The following is a 23,219-nucleotide window of genomic DNA, read 5'->3' as shown; positions in this document are numbered from 1 at the left end:
GAAACCAGAGAAACTGAAGTCATTTTCTTTAATGAACAGCCTGGGACCCCAACAAACAATAGTGATATTTTCCTGCCTAGCTAAAGCCATGCAATAGCAAATTAAATTTTGATACTCACCACCCAGGGTATTTCACAAGAAGTCAATAGTCATTAGCTCCAATAGGGAGTAAATTTTTAAGATGCACCAAATATAGAATTCTATTAGCAATAATAAAATTTAATATTAAGCACCATCAAAAGAATACATTTGTTTTCCTGGTATCTCTGTGAAGTGGGGCATTAATCCCATCATGCCATTTTATTGATGAGAAAAAAAATGGGAGAAGAATGAATTTACTTAGTCCAGAGTTGTTGAATAAAAAAATTGCTTGGACCTTGTTAATTATTGGAATATCAACCAATAAATCATCAAGAGCCTTTATTGAGGATCTACTATTGAGTCAGGCACTGGTAATAAAAGATATGCTATCATGGACACTGTTCTATTTTGTGACTCGACCTCTTAGAGGATTCGGAGATGTTGGACTGGTATAAAAAAAGTCCGAAGTTGTTTTTTTTTTTCTTTAGTGATTACAAAGGGTGGAAGAAGGTAGAGCTCCATTTAACATTTTTAGGAGGGTTTAGAGCAAGTACCAAAACTAAAGCCTCAATTCATTTCTTTGATACAGTGATTTGTTTAAATGGAGTTTTAGGTTTGTTTGTTTGGTTTTTTTTAAGAGGTAAAGTGGCTAGAGAATTGTCCCTCAAAGCCAGCAAAGACTCTGATTTGAGTCCTACCCCAGATTGATACTGGATGTCCCTAAAGCAAACTGTTTAACTTCCAGTATTATAAGTTTAAAATGCAAAGAAGGTATTGATCTGCATTGAGGAAATTTCCTCAGTCCTTGAAAAGGAATTGTTTGGGAATGGGGAAAGTAAGGTAGGAAATATTTGACTCTCCATGCCTCCTTGATCAGAGGGGAAAAAAATCTTTTAACCCTCAAAAGGCCAGATTTAGACTTTCCATGAGTATGGTTGTAGCAATGTCCCTAGAATGGTGGTTGTTCAAGGATAAAATTGACCCACCAAGAAAAAGCAGCTTCAGGATTTTATGAGGGCTCCTACCCCTTCCTTTAGGGTCTGGCAAAGAGCTACCCGAACTCAGGGGGGCTTCATAGGGATTTCAAGAAGGTGAGGCAAGGAATAAAAGCAACAAGCATTTATTAAGTGCCTACTGTATGCCAGACTCTATGCTAAGTGATTTAGAAATATTATCCCATTTGATCTTCACGACAGCCCTGGGTGGTAGGTTATTATTATCCTCATTTTAGAGTTGAAGAAACTGAGGCAGAGGATGATTAAGTGACTTACCAGGGGTTACACAGCTGATAAATGTCTAAGACTGGACTTGAATTTAGATCTTTCTGACCCCAGGTCAGGTCTAACTCTTTTTTTATTTTTTTTTATTTTTGCAAGGCATTGGGGTTAATTGACTTGCCCAAGGTCACCTGGCTAAGTAAGTATTAAATGTCTGAGGATGGATTTGAACTCAGGTCCTCCTGACTCCAGGGCTGGTGCCCTATCCACTTAGCTGCCCCTGGGTCCAACACTCATAATCATAGACTTTTTTTCTTCATTCAGGAGCTGTGAGCTTTTGTCATATATGACCTGTGAGTTTGAGTCCTGGATTCTTTATCTACTTGTGGGAGATTGCATCCCAGAATTGAGGGGAATGTTTTATACCCATTACTTTCAGAAAAATTTCACTCTTCTCAGAGTCCTTTGTTCCTTGCTATCCCTTCTTGGTAAATGTCCTTTTATAAAATAATAACACCACTATGGTATAATCCGGGCATACCCTTGTGGGGCCGGATTGTCTAAGAGAGAGAGATCTGCATCTCCTACTACAAAAATGGGCGTAGTCTCTTTTTATTGGCCACCCACATCTTTAAGACTATTGACCAAGGGGATCTCTTTTTTCTGACCACTCTTCACAGGCTAGCTCACTTCCCATAGAGCACAGTCCCAGTTTGAAGTTCAAAACCAGACTTAAGACCCCAGCACCTTAAGTTTCTTAAGAGTTTCTGTGCTCACTTGGCTAGCTACACTGTCTAACCTATGGTCCTGACTTCAAGGTCGGCAAGACTCTAACTTCCAGGACATGAAACTGAGGAAGACAAACATCACAGACCAGAAAACAGAAACAAATACTCCCAGACCCATCTCTCAGAGAAGGAGTAAAGGAGAAAGAGAGCTGAGGAAGGAATACCTTCCCTTCCTACCTGTTTGGTTCTTGGGAAGACTCAGACCAATCAAAGGAAGCCACTCTCGCCCATAATCCTCCATGTTAAGCATTCTACATGGGATCCCAAGGCCCCTTAAGGATAAAGTATGAAAAATACTTCTCATTTGATCCTCACAATAACCCTGTGAAATAGATGCTATTTTACAGATGTAGAAACTGAGACTGAGAGGTTAAATAGTCATATAGCAATAAGTATCTGGATAGATTTGAATTCATGCCTTCTTGAAGCTAGGCTGAACACAATTCCCTGTGCCACCTAGCCCCCAATAATCAAGTTACTGGCTCAATGATATTGGGAGATAACAGTTGGGTACTTGATATTGAGAGATTACAGTTAGTTAATTGCTATTAGGAGATATCAGATAAGCACACAAGAGTGATAATGTTGTAAATAAGCACAACTCCTTGGGAATACTATGTAAATGTTAATTATTATTAATAATTTTATAGCTAATGTTATTATTATTATTAATTATTATCACTTGCCTAGACCCTTAACTTTACAGTTGGGGGAAAAGTTTATTTGTAACTAGTCTAGGTCAGGTACCTGAGTCTCCTAACTCCTCTTTCAGAGAGACTGATAAATTGATTAGCTCATATCCTTGAAAAAAAAAACACATTCTATATCCATGCGACACAGTATTGTTCAAATAACTTTTTAGAGGAAAGAAAATTTTTAGACTTTTTAGAGAAAGAAAATTAATAAGAAATCTAAAGTTTATAAGGTGAAAATATTGAGGAATTCAGTTGAGAGAGGCTATTAAATGTTAGGGATAAGAAAACATATCAAAGGGATCACCACTATTTTATCATGGCAGTGACTGTCTCCCTGATGGGTATCACTTGGATATTTTCAATGGAAAAATGGCAACATTTCTAAATTGATTGCACCCACTCTTGAGCAAACCCAGAGAAAATGTTTCCATGTTTAAAAGAGAGAAGGATTTAGATTAGAACCTGTAACATCTCATAACCAGCTCATTGTATTGCCTTTCAGCCCTGAAAGAAAACCCAGACCTCTTTAGGATGACACCCTTTCTCTGACCACTCCTATCATAGGGCTCAGCCAGTAGCTGGGACATGGTGCAGCCACTGGAGGGCAACAGGATTCTGCCTTGGAGAAGACAGCTGATGTCACAGTTCCTTCCCTCCTGCTCTGATCCTTACATTTTTAGCAAACTCCCAAGAGTAGGACCTAAAAAAATGTGGAAAATGCTCAAATAAGGAAACCAAGGAACAGAACCCGATTTTAACAGAAAGCTCTCTAGCCAGGATGTTCGTTAGGTTAAGGGTCATGCTTAGAAGTCCAGTTTTATTCTCTTTTTCTAATTAACCTTGTATTCGCCCAGAATTTCCCAGATCTGAACCAATGGACAAGTTGTCTTCTTGAATTTCAAAGGAAAGAAAGGCCTCCGGTCACCCTTCACTCCCTCCTTCCTCTCCTCTGGTCCTCTCCCTTCCTGGATTTTCCTGCAGCTGGAAGTCTGCAGAACATTAACTCTAACAATCTTTTTTTCCTAATACTTGAAAAACAGCACAGGAAAGTGTTAGCAGTGGGAGAGGGATGCTCCTAGGAAGGTCAAGAGGTAAATCACCCTTGTCCGCCAGTGACTTGGAGTGGCCCAGACAGTTACTACCTTGACTCTGGGCAAGTCACTTAATCTCAGTCTCCTTCACTGTAATATAGGAATAATAATAGGATTGCCACCCCCGGATTGTTATAGAATCAAAAGAGATGATATTTCTTCAAAGCACTTAAGTGTTATTTTTTTCCAAAGAAAACATATGAGCTAGCACAAAGTTGATCCCTGCCATCTCAGTTACATAAATCTATTTTTTATAGTCTATCGGATTGGAACCAAAGGAAAGATGAGTTCAAATCAAGTCATTTTTCTTGGCCTCAATTTCCTGTTTTAATAAATAAAAGAGTAGGAGTAAATGACCTCTAGGGTTCCTTCCTTCTTTAGTCTATGATCTTATTCCGACTAGCTTCTTAGAAGGATTTGTGTTGAGGATATGGAAAAAAGCTTTCTAGTTGGGCGAGGGCCAGTTCATAGAGTACTGTCTGTACTCTGACTCATTCACAATGGAAATACTGCACATTTCTTAGTGAAATGCTACACATTCCTTAACCATCATTCCACATTAAATTACCCTCTCTGTCCCTCATCCCATCTCCTCCCCTTACCCTCAGGGACATGCCTCATTTAAAAACTAAATAACAGCTAAGCCATCAAACTCTGTGCTTCCATCTGGTAGGACTGACTGAACCTCACTCATCTGGGAAGGGACAAGCTCTGAATTCTGACATTCCTCTCTCTTCTACTTAAGGTTCCAGCCTCTTGGATTCCAACCACTACCACATCTTTTCTATGCCATTTTGGGAGGGAGATTTTTTTTCATTCAAATTTAGGTCTTTAAACAGTATAATGACTTGTTCTCCATTTAAAAAAAAACATATCCCACTTTTGGAATGCAGATGTTCTGTCAATTTAGGGTGGGGTGGGAGCAGAGATGGAGATAGGCCTAGATGCTTTACCCAAAGGAGATATGTATCAGAGTGTTTTATTTTAGTTTATCTTTTTTTATAGTCTTTATTTTTTCCAATTATCAAGCATTCTTTTTTCTTCTTCCAAAATCTTTGTAACATAAAAGCATAGTTAAACAAAACAAGTTTGCATATAAGCTACATCTGCATATTTAATCCATTATCTCTCTGTCAGAATGAGGATAATATTCTTCTTCATCAAAAGTTCTCTAGGGGCAGTTAGGGAAGGCAGCTAGGTGGTACAGTGGATAGAGCACTAGCTCTGGAGTCAGGAGGATCTGGCCTCAGACATGTAAAAATTGCCTAGCTTGTGTGACCTTGGGCAAGTCACTTAACCCCCACTGCCTTGCAAAAACTGAAAAAAAAAGTTCTTTGAAATTTTTATCATTGTGTCAATAAGAATTCTTTAAGTCTTTCAATTTTTTTTTTAAGACTGGATTTCCCTATCTCCTCTCCCCCTCTTCACTGTCAACTGGCAGGACAGCTTAGATCTGCACTTCAGTTAGTTCAGTCCTCCTTAGGCAACCTGCAAGACTCTGCAATCCTAAGAGAAGGATCCTGGTATTGGTCCTGAATACAGTACAGACACCTATCAACTTTAACTCTACTGAAGCTCAGACCTCTTGAGCTCAAGAAATCCACCAACCATAACCTTCCCCTGTAGCAGGAACAAAATACATGCACCCATTGGTCCAGCAAAATGGTGCCATGTCTTTATAGTATTCATTATTCTTTTGGTCTAAGCTTAGTTTAATTCACTTCTTCAGGAGAAAGGAGCAGCACTGGTCTCTAAGGGCTCATAACAAGCATATTTTAGTTGCTATAAGGTGGAGAAAAAGTTGCATATTCTTTCCAACTGCCCAGTTCCTAATTTAGTACAGATCATTTGTAGAAGTTACCAAGACAACCATAGGCAGGAGAAAAGTCAGATGCTAGAGATGGTTTCCATCAGGGGTGGCGATTTGAGATGCCACAAAAGCCTCTCCCCCACCGCAATGTATATATTTATGCCCTCTGTTGAGTCTGAACTTCCAGTTATTTGTGAATATGAGAGGGTTAAGGCATTAAGGACCCTTGTTAAAGTGGGGAAACAAAAATATCATTAGCATCTTGACTTGAATTAGTTTATCAAATTAACTAATTGAACATACCCCAAGAGAATGGGACAGAAGATGGGTCATTTTTAATGGGAGCAAGATAAATGGTGGATGCTTACAGGTGGTTCTCCCAGATCTTCCTCACTGAGGGGTCTCTTGACTCTGTTTTCAATTCCCTTCCCCTCTGCTCCTTTGCTAACCTAATCTCACCCTTTCTACCCTCTCCACTGTACAGTCTTATTCCCTTGCTAGAGATAAGCACCACTTGTATTATTAGGACAGGAGAGCAGTATGATATAGGCTGCTAGGTGTTCTACCAATAGCAGAGAAAACTGGATGGATTTGGAATCGGGAAGACCTGAGTTTAAACCCTGACTGGGTAGCCATGGTCGAGTCACTCTACTTCTCTCTCAGCTTTCATTTCCTCATCTATAAAATGGGAACAATAACTCTTACCTCATGGGGTTGTGGTAAATATGTGGATGAGCTGATATATGTGTGAAGTGCTTTGCAAACCTTTAAGCATCATGGAAATGGTAGCTATTCTAAAGTGTGAATAGTGTCAAGAGGCAGGAGAAGCACTGACCTCATTAAAACTGCTCTGTAACCACCATTTCTACACACACACACACACACACACACACACACACACACACACACACACACACACACACACTTATTTGTGTATGGAAATCTTTCCAGGGAAATAAAGTAACTGTTTCTTAACAGACTGGAATTTCAAGATCTATCTCTGTCATGACTTCTTCACTTAGAACAGATGGAATCTCAAAGGAGATTCCTGCATGTTTACAGTAACAATGGGGAGTGGGAAGGTGGAGGGTGAAAATGAACCTACTTCTCCCTCCCTCTTCTGGCCCTACAAAGGGAGAAGGGACAGAAAAGAGGAAGGATGCCTAAAAGCTATAGATTGTCCCAGGGGGAATGCTGGTAAATGTTTAACAACCAGCCCTCTAGGAAAAAACAAATATCCTCAACATACTTTTAAGTTTGATTCACATTATCAGTATTTTCTCTAACTTTCCTAAGACTACACAATCAACAAAACAATAAATCAAGCCTTGATTTTTAGTGTCCATTAATTCTACAAGTGGAAAAATGTAATAATCTTAGTTTGAGTTGACTGTGTCCCCCCTTGCCCCCAATATACCTTTGGTTTTCACAGTATTCCTATGAGACAAGGATTTAGGGAATAGATTTTATTATTCATGTTTTAGAAAAAGAGAAATGATTTCCACTGTCAATAAAACAATAAATTAAGAAGCTTTTATTACATTCTCAAAGTGTACTAGGATACAAATAAAAGAGATCGTGTCTGCCTTCAAGGAGCTTCTATTTTTCCAAGAGGAATAAGAAAAGTTAACTCCCTTACTGGATTTGGACTCAGGTCCTCCTGACTCTATAGTCAGTGTTCCATCCACTTCACCATCTGGCTGCCCTGACACAAATTTGTTTTTAAAAATTATGAGGGGGTTGAGTCCAATGACTTCTTAAGTCTCATCCAGTTCTACTTGAATATCCACCTCCCCTCTCCCCTCCCCCTGCTTCTAACTCGAATAATCTATCACATTCTCTTCCTCTCTTTCTCCTCTTCCTCCCCATCCCCTTCTCTGCCTGCCTGGGCTCCTCTGCCTGTGTCACAGGTTTCTCTTCTGCTGTATGACTCCACCAAGATGAGGCAGCTGCTCGCCAAGTCTGTTGTGATCGATGACGATGACGACGATGAATATCCCTGGAGACAGAACGCTCATAAATATTATATCCACCTCATCCTCAGCCTCTTCCTCTTCATCTGGTTCATACTAGGCAACTACTGGGTCTTTTCCATCTACCTGCCCAATTTTATCCCTCCTTTCCATCATCCTCAAGATTACTGTGATAAAACCCTGTACCTCTTTGCTGTGAGTGTCCTGCTCATAAGTCATTCAGTGCTATTCTTGCTTGGGTTTTGTAGCTGTTGCATATATGTCTTCTCCAGGCAGAGGTATACAGTTGAGGAAGATTAGGACCACAGAGATCCCATTTCAAGGGAAAGGCAACAACCACATTCATTCAGAAAAGCTAGGAAGAAACTATGAAAATGCCCCTATGGATAACTTCCAACAAAGTGGGTATTCTTAATCCGGGCTTTATGAACCTGTTTTTACAAATATTTTGATATTTCTATTTCGATATCATAGGTTTCCTTTACAATTGTACAGATTTTATTTTCTCCATTTCAAAACATTATTCTGAAAAGGTCCATAAGACTAAACTTTCTAAAGAGTCCAAGATCCCACCCCCCCTTAAAAAAATAATTTAAAATCTCTGTTTTAGACCTACCTACTGCCTTGGTAGGGAATCCTTTTGCTCTCCCTGCCACCTTTTATAGTCAGAATTTCATTCATAACGAATTTTGTTTTGTTTTTTCTTGAGGTAGAGAGAGAAAGAGGAAATGGGGAAAGACTATTACTTTACCTCACTCAGCTGTTAAGGTTCAAATAAGAAAAATGTATATAAAGTATTTAGCAGGTTTTAAAATTCCATAGAAATTCCAGTAATTATTATTATTATTATCTCATTATTGTATTTTATTATTACTGTTATTCTTAGCATCCAAATCTACTGAATGGCAGTCATTGCAGGCATTCACTGTAACAAGAGCCAAGGTCTGACCGGTCAATTTTAAATGCTAATGTCTGTGTTTTGGGATACAAAGGCTGCTCTCTTAATGAGTCTAGTCAGCCTCTGGAAGAAGAGAAAAGCCAGCATCTGGTTTGTTTTGATGCTATCTGACCCCATGAAAGTTGACCAAGGCCTCTTTTTAAAGGTCCCCTTTCAGAAGAGAATCATCTTGACATTCCATCCCAGAATAGGATGATGCCATCCATGTCAGGTACGTTAGCTTGGTGCTGACAGATGAAAGTCAGTTGACCAATAAGCATTTATTAACCACTTTCTGTGTGTTAGTCTCTTTTTTGAGCCTTAGGATACCAAGAAAAAAGTATGGTCCCTGCTCTCAAGAAGCTCATATTCTAATAGAGGGAGGATCATTTTGAATAGAAGGATTCCAATTTGTAGTATAGTAGCCATGTGATATGATGAAGTTATTGTCTTAACTTTGAAATTAGACTTCTCCCTGCTTCTAGTATTTAATTGATGGAAATGTAGATAGTGGTGCCAAATTCAACTAGAAATATATTATATATACACATATATAGATATAACATATATTTTACATATATAATATGTATATTATATATATGGATATATGAGGATCCCTGTGGGTGAATTTTTTTTTAATCTTTATGACAATGGGGGTTGACTTGCCCAAGGTCATACAACTAGGCAATTATTAAATGTCTGAGGCCGGGGTGGGTGCATATTAACTTAGAAAAGCACATATCAACATTTGTCTATGTTTTGTTATGTCTTTATATTCCCAATGATATTTCCACCTGGTTCAGGCCCATAGGCTGCCCTTGGGCCATGTGTCTGACACTTCTGTTTTAGACAGTCAGTGGACAATCCAAGTATATCTGAGGCTGGTGTCCTAAGGGATAAGGTGAAGTGAGTGCCTTCTTAGCCTCCCTAGGGGTACATTCTTTTGTAGTATCCAAGGTCGAGTTAACCTTCTACCCAAGACTGCAGCTAAAGAATGCAGATTTCTTTGGGTGTTTGTTTTCTTCATGTGTAAGGCTGGGGAGTTGTCAGTTCCAAGATTTACAGAAATAAATCCTCCACAACTAAAGGGACACAGTTTATATTTATACATATACAATCAGACTTTTTTCTTCTATCCTAATCAGGTGCATGTGCTGTACATATGCATGTTTTTATGGTGCCTATCTTGAAAAATCACTCCTTCTGGTGCTTTCTAATCAAAACCATCAACAGAGCTGCAGCCAATCTGTGGCACTGCCTTTCAGCAAAAACATCTGGATTATTCAAGAAGCGGATTCCCTTCTATAATTTTTTCATTGAAAAGCATCCGTGGTTCTCATGGAGGCTGGTACACTTTAGTGTTTCTACTGTTGTCCTATGTACCGTACTATAGACTCTTGGGAATGAGAGGTAGAGATGATTTGGTCCAACCTTAGAAGTAATTTAGTCCAATTCTCATTTTAGGGATGAAGAAATGTCTGTCTGGCCAATAAGAGCATTTTCACAAAGACACAGACTTTCAATGTCAGTCAACAAATATTTATTAAACTCCTGCCAGGGACCTCTGATGAGCAGGAGGCAGGTGAAGCAGAGCTAAGCCTCACCTCTGATTGCAAAGGACCCTTCTAAGTCTTTGGTGGGGGGTGGGGTGGGACAAGAAGGTTTACTTATGTATTGTTATGATTAGCAGAAGCTAAGGAGAGGAAGAGTAAAGGCAGAAAATGACTGATCCCTGAGCAACCCAAGCAATAGGTGAGGATGAGAGGACAAGCACTAAGAAAAAGTATAGAAGCCAGAGAGGTTATGTGGGGTTTAGCTCACTCCCCAAGAGTGGGCTGCCCTCCCAAAGGAAGATGAGCAATTCAACCTGAGAGAGAGCTTTTAAAAGAGCAGGATGAAGAGGTAATTTAGCTATATGTGGATGGGGGCAACAACTCAGAGAGCATAGATGAAGTAATTAGGGATATGTAGATGAGGGATGGTAGGTCTAAAGATGGGATCTATTGTTTTGTTGATTGAGGCTTGTTTTGTACCTGGAGGCAGCATTTACAGAGTCCTTGTCAGGGAGGGGGTAAGGTACTTGACTAAAAGTTTGTTCATAGACTTCAAACTGATAGGACCTTGGGATGGGGGAAGGGGTGTGGATCAGTGTTAATGTAAAGTATTTGGTCAATGCAAAGGGAATAGATTAATTATAAAACTTGCTTTTCTGTTCAATATTTCCCCTTCTTCATTCCCCACTCAGAAGGCTCCTATTATGTAACTAGACACTGTCCTAAGTTCTGACTATAGAAAAAAAGGTAAAGACAATCCCTGCTCTCAAGAAGCTCACAGCCTAATAGGGAAGATAATATGCAAACATTATATATGCAGCCTATAAGCTATGTGTAGTTTTTCTTTTTGGTGAGACACTAGGGATTAAGGGATTTGCCCAGGGTCACACAGCTAACAAGTGTCTGATGTCAGATTTAAACTCAGGTCCTCCTGACTCCAGGGCCGGTGCTCTACTGAGCTACCTAGCTGTCCCTACATAGAGTTTAATATTCAGCAGAGGGAAGGTACAAAATGCTTTTCAGTCCATCACTATGTTCTCTAATATGTAGGACCTAGAACTGAAAACAGTACTTCAGATGCCGGATGTCACCTGCCTAGGACAGGTTAATGGACCCATAACCTTCGTGCTAAATGTTCTATGCTCTTCTCATGAGGTCTCATTGCATCAGCTTTTTAAAATTCTTTATCACACTATTGACTAATTTTAAACTTCCAGTACCAAAAAAGCTCTCTGATCTTTTTCAGGTAATTGCTTTCTAGTCATGCTCCCTCTGGCTTGTTACTTGTCAAGATGATTTCTTGAAGCCAAGTGTAAGAATTTATATTTGTCTCTAGTTTTATCTACCCAAGTTCAAACCCTCAGGAATTGGAAAACTGACTCTTAGGTCAAATCTGTCTCTCTTTCATTTTGGTCTGTTTCATGAACTAAGGGCGGACATACAGAAGCAAGTGATAGTCTAGATTTGGACCTCAGACTGTAATTTCCTGACCCCATTCTAGCCTATCTAGATCTTTTTGGATCCTGTCTTCTAGTGAATATACTCTATACATCCAATTGTTGAGTCTTCTGTACATGTGATAAACTTGCCATCTATGCCTTTAACCTATTTTATTGATGAAGGTGTTCAATAGCACTAAGCCATGAAGAAATACCCTAGAGTATTCTTTGGGAGATGGCCATTAATGACTCATGTTCCTGAGTTTAAATTAGGCTTCAGACACCATGACCCTGGTCATGTCACTTAATCCTGTTTGCCTCAGTTTCCTCATCTGTGAAATGGGCTGGAGAAGGAAATGGCAAACCATTCCAGCATCTCTGCCAACAAAACACCAAATGGGATCTGACAGAGTCAGATGTGACTGAGAAAAAAGAACTGAACAACAAACAACTGCAAATTGACATCCAATCATTCATTAATGACTTTTTTTTTGGTTCAGCACATCACTTAATTGTACTATATCCCCTAGACCATCTTTTTCCATTCAGTCTACAAGATAGTATGAGAGACTGTGTAAATCTCTGCTCTTTTGTGACCAGAGGAGAGTTCTCACTGCTTAAGGACCAAAGATTAGCAATGCTTTCTTGACTTTTCTTGCCAGAGGTGAGAAAGTCTTCACTTTCCCTTCCTTTCAGTTTATCTCTGGAATGAAGGGAGGTTGCTTGCTGCTATGAGGTTGTGAACTTCTCTACACCATTTGTAATTGTTGGTTTTATGCTCTGTGGGCAAAAAGCTTGTCTTGTCCCAGGAAAAACTCAGTTTAGGTGGGTGTTATGCCAAAATAAGACTGTTCACATTTGCTGGAAGAGTCTACATGCAATATAGTAGAATTAGAGCCACTGGAAGACTTAGTGGTTCCAGTTAACCCTTGGAGATCTGCACTATGGGCCATCAGTGCTGAGTATGCCAGGAGGACCAGTTGCTCTTATTTCCGCAGCAGTTATCACAGACTGAGGTGAAGCAGACCCATTATACTCAGTCAGCATTGACCTTATTGTGCCAGCAGAGCAATTTGCTATCAGTTCCATGGTTTTATTACCAAGTTCCATGATTTCATGTTACATCTATATTTTATTTACAATGTGCAACAATAGGATTGTGTATTTTAGCATGAGATGATGCAGAATGATAATTGAACTACGAGTTCAATAAATAACTTTGCTTTATTTGTAGGTCTTTTGTTTTTATAACTTTAGTGAATAAACTTTACATAAGCAATTTGTTTCTAGACCCTTCCTTGAACACCAATGGAATTTCACCACTATCCACAGATTCTGTCACTTGGTCATTGCTTTAATGGACTAAATGGGACATCACAATTCTCACCCTAAAGAGCTAAGACATCAGGAGTCTAGTCTGCACAAAGGTTCCTCTACAAAATCCATGTGTATACTTACCATATTTCTCAGATTTTTCTGGGACAGACTCAATTTCAAAACATTAAATGTACTTTTTTAAAAAAAGTGTTTCTTTTTTTTCCCTCCCACTTAACATCTATCTCCTGTCAATGAGATGGAACCAGCCTCTAACCAGTGGGTGGCCAAAGTTGAACAGAACAGAATAGACAAGAGAGTCAGGAATCAAACAGAAGTTTAATTTCAAAGTGAGGGAAAATGGTTTGCAAGCAAGGACATGTGCTGGAGCCCCTCCTCAAGTGGGGAGACCCAAGGCAGTGTGGGGAGATATCAATACTTTTACCAACAGGGAGTTGTAGCCCTGACAGTGAGGGTTAACAGCAATAATGTGACAAGTTTGATTTATAACAGGGTTTCGCCATCAGAACACGGATACAGCATTTGCTTGTCCAAGTACAGAAAACACCTGGTGCTGGTAAAAGCAATACAATAATTACATGCTTTTGCCAGAGGGTGAGTGCAAAAGATTGTTTTACCAATCTCAAGGCATAGCTTGCTTGCTGGGTCTTAGCCCTGGAAAACAGGGTGTCTCCTAATATCTTGAAAAATTACATGCTATACTTTTTTTTCACTTTGTCTTGAGGCTTCTCTTGGGGGAGGGTTATGTTTACTTTTACAATATGACTATTATCATGACTACACTTTTTAATTATTAAGAAAGATTTTATTTATTTTGAGTTTTACAGTTTTTCCCCTATTCTTGCTTCCCACCCCCAGAAAAGGCAGTCTGTTATTCTTTACATTGTTTTCATGGTATACATTGATCCAAGTTGAGTGTAATGGGAAAGAAATCATATCCGTAAGGAAGAAAAATAAAGTATAAAAAAACAGCAAAATTACATAATGAGATAATGTGGGGTTTTTTCCCCAAAATTGAAGGTAATAGTCTTTGGTCTTTGTTCGAACTCCACAATTTTTTCTCTGGATACAGATGGTATTCTCCATTACAGATACCCCAAAATTGTCCCTGATTGTTGCATTGATGGAATGAGCGAGTCCATCAGGGTTGATCATCACCCCCATATTGCTGTTAGGATGTATAATGCTTTTCTGGTTCTGCTCATCTCACTCAGCATCAGTTCATGCAAATCCTTCCAGGCTTCCCTGAATTCCCATCCCTCCTGGTTTCTAATAGAACAATAGTGTTCCATGTCATACATAAACCACAGTTTGTTAAGCCATTCTCCAACTGAAGGACATTTACTTAATTTCCAGTGCTTTGCCACCACAAACAGGGCTGCTATGAATATGATGTTTTATCCTTTTTCATGATCTCTTCAGGGTATAGACCCAGTAGTGGTATTGCTGGATCAAAGGGTATGCACATTTTTGTTGCCCTTTGGGCATAATTACAAATTACTCTCCAGAAAGTTTGGATGAGTTCACAGCTCCACAAACAATGTATTAGTGTCCCAGATTTCCCTGAATCCCTTCCAAATGACTACACATTTTTAACGTATATCAACTAACTTGCTTTTTCTATGAAGGGGAGTGGGATGGGAGGAAGAGAATTTGAAACTCAAGGTTTTGGAAATTCTGAAACTTGTTTTTGCATGCAAGGGAAAAAAATCAAGAAAAAAAATTACATGCAACTAAACTCTGTATATATTTCAGAGTCTAACTCTGAACCAGGATCTGAACACAATAGACAACTGCTGATTAATCAAATGTAGATTGAAGTCACCACTTGGGTGAGGAATGAGGAGAACCTGGAGGATCTAGATACTGGTTCAATTGAGGATGAAGAGCAGATTCAGAGGTCATTAAGAAGAGCAGGAGATTGTGATCAGAAAAAGGGATTTCAGGGCCAGGATCTTAGAAGTGGCCTGGTTTCTGTTGGAGTGTAAAGTGTGACCATATCCATGACTGAGGTAGGGTTGGGATGGAGGTCAAGGGAGTTGAGATTGATGAACAGGAAGGATGAGCTATTACAAGATTTTTTTTTTTTAGTCATGTAAATATAGAAGTAGCTCCCTATTACCTCCAAGATCAAATATAAAATCTTTGGTTTGACTTTTAAAGTCCTCCATAACATAATTAGAGTTTTATCACTTTATATTTTATATTTTATAATTTTTAAAATAGTCCTCCATAACCTATCATTGGACCCTTTCTACCTTTCCAGTCTTCTTACTCTTTATTTGTCTACTCAGACTATGAAGTGCAGCATGAGAACAAAGAAGAATTTGAGATTAATGGAAAGTTCATTAGCAATAGAATGAGGAGGAATGGAATATTACTGTGCCATAAGGGACAATATCTATGAAGGATCCAGAAAAGAAGACTTATATGAACTGATGATGTAAAGAGAATTAACCAGAAACAGGAAAATAATATAATGATTTATTGTTATTTAGTTGCTTAGTTTGTGACTCCAATTGGGATTTTCTTGGCAAAGATACTGGAGCAGGAAAGCTAAAAGGTGAGTAAAAGGATGAAAATAAAGTTGCCTGTGAGAAATTAGATTAGATTATAGACTGGGAATAAGCATTTATTAAGTGACTGCTGTATGCTTGGCACTGTGTAAAGACCTTTACAAATGTGATTTCATTTGATCCTCACATCACCAGGACTGTAGGTGTTATCATGATCCTCTTTTTATAGATGAGGAGCTAAGGCAAACAGGGTTAAGTGACACATAAGCTAGTAACTGTTTGAAGTCAGATAATATATAATTATACCAACCAAGTTTGCCTAGAAAATGTCTCTCTTGCCATGCAGATGTGGGGGACTGCAAGTGTGAATTACTACACATATGTCAGACACCATAAATATGTTGGCTGGTTTGCCTGAACTTCTCCCTTTCTCTTTATTCAAATTGTACCTTAAGGACCATGGAACTACTTATCTATCTGACTTGCCACTGAAACCTTCTATATGTATTGTCTTTCCCATTAGAATGCCAGTTGAGATCAGAAGTTGTTTTCTGGGGAAGCTAGGTGGTCCAATGGATAGGATAGAGAATTAGGCTGGAAAAATTTGAATTCAATTCTAGCTTTAGACACTATCTTTGGTGACCCTGGGCCAGTCATTTAACCCTGTTTGCTTCAGTTTACTTCTCTGTAAAAGGAGTCTCATAATAGCATCTGCCACACATTTGATGTGAGGATCAAATGAAATATTTGTAAAGTTCTTAGCATTAGGGGTCACCATACAATAGGTATTTAAAAATGTTTATTTCTAGTCTATAATCTAATTTCTCATAGGTATCCTTATATCTACCTTTCAACTCTCCTATCTTCCATAATACCCCATAGGTTTTATCTCCATTTTCCAGCAGCTGAGTATCAACATTGGCATATCTAAAAACAAATTTCTGTTTCCATTTTCTATTTGTTTACAGAGAAATAGGCCTCAGCTAAATTTGCAATATATTGAAAGAGATTCCCCCCCCCCCAGATATGGCCAGGTATGGTATAATGGAGAAAGTTGGATTTGGAGTCAGAAGCATGCTTTGAATCTAAGCTCTTCCACTAATTGCCCTTGTGCAGGCAGATCCTATTGAGGAACTTCTCCCAGTGCCCACCCATCATCTTCTCTATATCATAGTCTTTGATAGGTGTTTAAGGGCAGTTAGGTGGTACAGCAGATAGAGCACTGACCTTGGATTCAGGAAAGGAGTTCGAATCTGGCCTCAGACATTTGACACTTAGTAGCTGTGTGACCTTGGGCAAATCACTTAACCCTGACTGCCCCACATCCAAGGTCATCTCCAGTTGTCCTGATTCATATCTGGCCACTGGACCTAGATGGTTCTGGAAGAGAAAGTGAGGCTGGTGACTTAGCACAGCATCCCTCTCACTCAAATCTAATTCACTTGTATCACCTCCCTGATGTCATTGTCTTCTTCGAAAATGAAGGACAAATATTAGAACACTGAGATCCCTTGCCCAGGGTATCAGAATGACATGTAGTAGGTGCCAGACACTGGTATTGAACTCACCTCTTTCTAGCTCTAGACTGCTTCTCTATTTATCACCATTCTAGAGAGGCAAAGGTAAGAATGAATAAACTATATTTTAAAGGAGCAATCTCTACTTAGAATAAGTGGGAATACTCTACATAGGCATCCCCAGAGCTGATCACAGTATTTGGCATGTAATAGGTGTTTAATTGATGTTTGTTAATGGATTGATCAATACAACTAATTCATCAAGGCAAAGAGTAGTAACAGTTCTGAATTCAGGATGTTTCCTAGGAGATGGCAGCTGGGATCACACCTTGCAAGGAAGATAGGGACTAGAAGGGTTGGAGTTATTCTATGCAAGGGCTCCTTACTCTATCTCTTGGCTTCCTCTGAAGTCCCCTTCAAATGCTACCTCCTGTTAGAAGCCTTCCTGAGTCCATCCTTCTGGATCTTTCCTTTCCAGGACTTCATCTAACACTTTGCTTTAAACCGCTCTAATGAACTCATGTTATTTTATATTTTAGTTTTGTGCACTTTAAGGTTTACAAAGCATTTTACAATATCCTCACAGTAACCCTAATATCTAGCATTTATATAGAACGTACTATGTGTGTAGATAGCTAGGTATCACAGTGGATAGAGCACTGGTCTTGGAGTCAGGAGGATGGGAATCTGAATCCAGTCTCAGACTTGACACTATCTAGCTGTGTGACCTTGGGGAATAGCCTCACATCCAGGGCCATCTCCAGTCATCCAGATAAGAACACTTGCCCCAGATGATTCTGGAGGAAAAAAGTGAAGCAGGTGACTTAGCATAGCACTCCCTCATTCAAATCCAATCTACCTGCTTGTCATGGCATCACCTCCCTGGTGTCATGGTCTTCTTCAAGAATGAAGGACAGGGGTGGCTAGGTGGTGCTGTGGATAGAGCACTGGCCTTGGAGTCAGGAGTACCTGAGTTCAAATCCAGCCTCAGACACTTAATTCCCTAGCTGTATGGCCTTGGGCAAGCCACTTAACCCCATTTGCCTTGCAAAAACCTAAAACAAAAACAAACAAAAAAAGAATGGACAAATATTATCATTACTATATATTAGATATTGTATTAAGCATTTTCCAATTATCTTATTTGATCTTCATAATAAGCCTGGGGGGGGGGATATTATTATCCCCGTTTTAGGGGAGGCAGATAATGGTTAAATAACTTGCTCATGATTACACGAGCATGATGATTTTTGTCCTTCATTCTTTTTTTTTAAATTTTAAAAATTTATTTATTTTTGAATTTTATAATTTTCACCCTAATCTCACTTCCCTCCCCCCCAGAAGGCAATCTGATGTTTTTACATTGTTCCCATGCTATATATTAACCCAAATTGAATGTGTTGAGAGAGAAACCATATCCTTAAGTATAAGAGATAGCAAAATTACATAATATAACTTTTTTTTAATTAGAGGTAATAGTCTTTTTTTTGTCCTTCATTCTTTTTTTTTATTGTCCTTCATTCTTGAAGACCATGATATCAGAGAAGTGATGCCTTGACATGCAAGTGAGTTGGTTTCAAATGAGGAGGTGCTTATTCAGAGTCACCCTTCTCACCTGCTATATGGTTAAGAACCCCAGTCCTGGAGTCAGGAGGACTTGAGTTCAAATCTGAACTCAGTCACTTAGGTAAGTGTTTTGTCTCAGTTTCCTCATCTGTAAACTGAGCTGAAAAAGGAAATGGCAAACTACTCCAGTAGCTCTGCCAAGAAAACCCCTCAGGGGGTGGCTAGGTGGCCCAGTGGATAGAGTATGGCCCTGGAGTCAGGAGTACCTGGGTTCAAACCCAGCCTCAGACACTAAATAATTACCTAGCTGTGTGGCCTTGGGCAAGCCACTTAACCCCACTGCCTTGCAAAAAAAAAAAAAAAGAAAGAAAAAGAAAACCCCTCCAATGGGGTACAAGAGTTGGACTGAAACAGCTCAACAGCAACTACTAATTGATGAACACATTTAGTTCAAAATGAAGGTATTTAATAATAATATAGTAAGAAAAGTAGCAAGGACACATTTCCTACCTAGTCCTGGGGCGCATCATCACACAAATACACACACCATGAGTGGGAAGAGTAAGTTTACCGGGGGAACACGGTAGAGAAGCTCACATAAAGGATCCATGTGTCCAGGTGGACCACAAGTAGAAGAGCAAGTATGTAAAGATGATAGGAGGCCAGAGAGCATATGAGGGAGGGGCAATTCATATCTCCAGTTGAGGAGTGTACTGTGTCATCACACCATTCCCTATGCATGCATGCCCTGGGTGGCAGGCAGCTTCTGGGCAGTTCTCAGCCTGTCTGTCTCCTTGCAGCAAATATGCATCACTCCATGGAGCCCATAGTTGTGGAACTGGTCTACACGGCTCCATTTCAGGTGGAGCCTCCAGCTGAACTGTTGCTTCTTTCCCATAAAAGGAAAAGTGGACTCTGCCAATTTTCTTTTAGCTTCCAGTCCATAGGTATACACATTTTAGTTCTTTCAGTGAGGGAGGCAGGTTCTTCACACGTCCAGTTTAGAAGTAGGGAAAAAAGTTTCTTTGTCTCCAAAAGAAGAGAAATATCTAGCTGGGGTTTTTTTTTGGGGGGGGGGGGGGATGTCTTTATTTCCTCTGAAAGGAGAATTTTCACTTCCAGGGACAACACATTTTTGGACCATGGAACAGAAGATGAGACCACAGATATTTTCATCTGTTTTTGATTCTTACTTGCTTCTGTTCATCATGGGCTACATCACTATCCCAAACCTCTAATGGTTAAAAAAAGAAAACCCCAAAACACCTTTTTAGTAACCATTAATTTCAGACTGCCAACCTGTACTCTCCTTCATAATCAGTTTTAGAGGCTATCTAAATTTTGGACCTCGGGCTCCATTTTTTTTTAGTTTTTTGCAAGGCAATGGGGTTAAGTGGCTTGCCCAAGGCCACACAGCTAGGTAATTAAGTGTCTGAGGCCAAATTTGAACTCAGGTACTCCTGACTCCAGGGCCAGTACTCTATCCACTGCGCCACCTAGCTGCCCCGGGCTCCATTTTTTTTTAAGATTCTTTGACTCTCATCCAAACTGAAAGGAGAGGAGAGGGTAAGAACAACAACAAAAAAAAAGCCAAGATGAACATCAAAGTATCACCCTCAATTCCACCTTTATCATGGTCTGATGATTGTGAACAAGTCTCTGACTTTGAACAGCCTTCTGTACAGACTGCACAATTATATTTGATATACAGGGAGTCCTGAAAGTTTTCATATAGTTTCTTCGAGTTTACAAAAGATTAGACTTTGGGCATGCCCAGTATATACATACATATGTAACAATCAGAAAAACCAAATTAGAACAATTTCTGAAGCCTACGTAGAATAAAATGGGGGGGGGGGTCAAATAAACCACAAATCCTGAGTTCCTTCAAGATGACTTATTTAGTTTCTCAAAGCCACAGCAATTTGCTAATAGATTCTAAAGCTCCAAAGGTACCAGTCATTCCAAGGCTCACCTCAGGTGCAATACAAGTCTAGAAGAATCTTCTCAGTTATACCTTGAGGGGATGATAGATTTTTGTCCTTCAGTCGGTTTTTGGTTGTGTGACTCTGTGATTGCATTTGGAGTTTTCTTTTTCTTTTTCTCTTTGAAGGCAATTGGTGTTAAGTATCTTGCCTAGGGTCCTACAGCTAGTAAGCATCTTATTTAAACTTGTGTCCTTCTTACTTCAGGGTCAGCTTTATATACATTGTGCCACCTAGGTGGAGCTTTCTTTTTTTTTAGGTTTTTTTTTTTGCAAGGCAAATGGAGGTAAGTGGCTTGCCCAAGGCCACACAACTAGGTAATTATTAAATGTCTGAGGCCGGGTTTGAACTCAGGTACTCCTGACTCCAGGGCAGGTGCTCTATCCATTGCGCCACCTAGCAGCCCCTAGGTGGGGCTTTCTTGGCAAAAATAATGGAGTGATTTGCCATTTCCTTCTCCAACTCTTTTTACAAATGAGGAAACTGAGGCAAAAGTTAGTGACTTAGGGCCAAATAGCTAGTAAATGTTAGAGGTACCATTTGAACTCAGAGGGGACAGCTAGGTGGTTCATTGGATAGAGCACTGGCCCTGGAGTCAGGAGGTCCTGAGTTCAAATGTGATCTCAAACATTTAAAAAATACCTAGCTATATGACCTTGGGCAAGTCACTTAACCCCATTGCCTTGAAAAAACAAAACAAACCATAAATAATAAAAAAGATTTCAACTCAGAAAGATGAGTATCTATCTAGTCCTGACTCTCTAACCACTGAACTACTTAGTTTTGTCATCTAGAACTAGTAATAATGATGAATATGACAATGTAATAATAATAGTAATAAATTGACTAATAAAACCTTTAATTTTTGTAACATTTTATAAAGAATTCATTGTACTTGATCCTCATGGCCCAGGAAGATAGGCAAGTACTACTATTCTCATCTAATGGAAACTGGGACTCAGTGAAGTTTAACTTGTGTCCACCTGGTGAGTGGCACCAAGTAGACTGGATGCTGCCTTCTGGTGTCAACTCATGTCCTTTCAACTCCAGTCAGCTGCTTTTTTTTCTATTATTTGATATATGGTAATTTTTTAGCAGGAGAATCACAGACAGAAGAATCTTAGATCACTTTTGATTTCCTTCCTTTTTAGCTGGGTTAAACATGGCCACTGGATAGAAGCATCCTGAGGTTAGTTAGCCATTTTATAAGCTTGTTGTTGGGCATCAGGAAAATTCAAATGGCCTCCTAGAAAAAACAAACCCACCCAGAACGTTTGCCAGACTGGAATTTCCTGACCATATGTGTCTGACTGAGTCATTCATTCCGTCTATGTGTGTATATATATGTGTCTGTGTGAATGATTGAATGTACTTTAAAAATGTATCACTAGTTTGATCTGTGTCTCTTCTTTTTTCCATTAGAAGAGATAATGAAAAGCAATCAATTTGTGTATCTCTTGAATCAAGCTTGGCAGACACCATCACTGGCACTTCCTGTCCAGACTAAAAAGACCTGCCATTCTATTTAATCCCTAGGGAGGACTTGTGAATTTATTTGCATATTATACCCAGAGAATGACTCAAATCAAGAAACACATTGCCTTCCTCCTCCTCTTCCTCCCTCTTTTCCTTCTATTCCATTCCCTCTTTCTCTTTTGCTTTTTTTTTTTTTGCTCCCTCCATTCTTTCTTACACACCCTTTGTATACTAAATACCCAGAACTAATGATGCCTGGTTGCCTATGGAATTGTGTTTTCTGGTTCATTCTCTTACTGGCTGAATAAGGGGCTTATACTAAGTAAAACATATAACAGCATTACCATTATGACCCCATCTCCAATGATCTCACAAGCAGCTGGTGTTGCCATGACAACTTTGCAGGAGAAAATTGTGCTATGCTCCATGTTGTCAATGAAGCATTTGTGGGATACCAAAGGGAACCATCTTTTCCCATTATGTGTGTTGATTGTTAAAGAGACCATAAGGCTGGGGCTTTTTAAAGTCCTCTCTGTTCTTGTCAAATCTGGTCAAAATGTTATCAGGAATCAACAATCGATTCCTGTGGATCAGTCATTGCATTAAATATTGGGGTACAAAGAATGGTAAAGTTGTCAAGAACAGACACATTTTTTCTATTCTTTTTGCTCCAAATATTTTAGCAGTCTTCTATCTGTAGGAAATGCCCATTGTTTGAGGCCATATTGATTCCTCCTTCAAGCACTTTACAGACTAGACCACTGTAACTTGGGATTTATTCAAAGACCATCTTATTTAGTTATGGAATTGTTTCAGGATGTGATTAGTTTTTCCAGTGAGACAATAGCTCCTTGAGGGCATATACTTTCTCCATCATAGATTTTTTTTAAATTCTCCCCCATAGATTCTAGCACAGTATTGAGCCCTTACTCAGCTCAATAATGCTTCTTGAATTATCATGATTAAAAAAAATTAAGTGGTTTTTCATTCACCTATACTGTATGTATAGTCAAGCCCTCCATAAAACATTCACATTGCACACCTTATTCCCAACTGTCTCTCTTTGCCTCTGAGTCTTAGTTGTCAATGATGCCCTAGAAGCCCAGAGGTTCTGTTTATTTTTCAGCCACAAATAAAGGGCTTCTACTCTGTCCCCTGGAGGGGTAGGAGATGGGAACAGGTGCTTAGTTGTCAATAATCTGAGCTTATACTTTCACAACACTTTAAAGTACCTTTTTCT

General features: G+C 39.3%; 1 protein-coding gene across 8 annotated transcripts in view; it reads left to right on the top strand.

Annotated features, from left to right (window-relative positions):
- The window catches only part of TMEM272 (transmembrane protein 272), an 85,132-nt gene extending 66,706 nt beyond the window's left edge, over nucleotides 1–18,426 (top strand). For all 8 annotated transcript variants that reach the window (XM_074217186.1, XM_074217188.1, XM_074217189.1 and 5 more), the window contains one exon: nucleotides 7,593–18,426. In XM_074217186.1, coding sequence (XP_074073287.1) covers nucleotides 7,593–7,955 — 363 coding nt within the window. In that variant the 3' untranslated portion in view covers nucleotides 7,956–18,426. The remainder of the gene's footprint in view (nucleotides 1–7,592) is intronic.
- The last annotated feature ends 4,793 nt before the right edge of the window (nucleotides 18,427–23,219 follow it).

Source organism: Macrotis lagotis, chromosome 1, assembly GCF_037893015.1.
Source record: "Macrotis lagotis isolate mMagLag1 chromosome 1, bilby.v1.9.chrom.fasta, whole genome shotgun sequence".
NCBI classification, from domain to species: domain Eukaryota; kingdom Metazoa; phylum Chordata; class Mammalia; order Peramelemorphia; family Peramelidae; genus Macrotis; species Macrotis lagotis.
The sequence above is the reverse complement of the archived record's forward strand: the minus strand, read 5'-3'. Positions and strand labels throughout refer to the sequence as shown.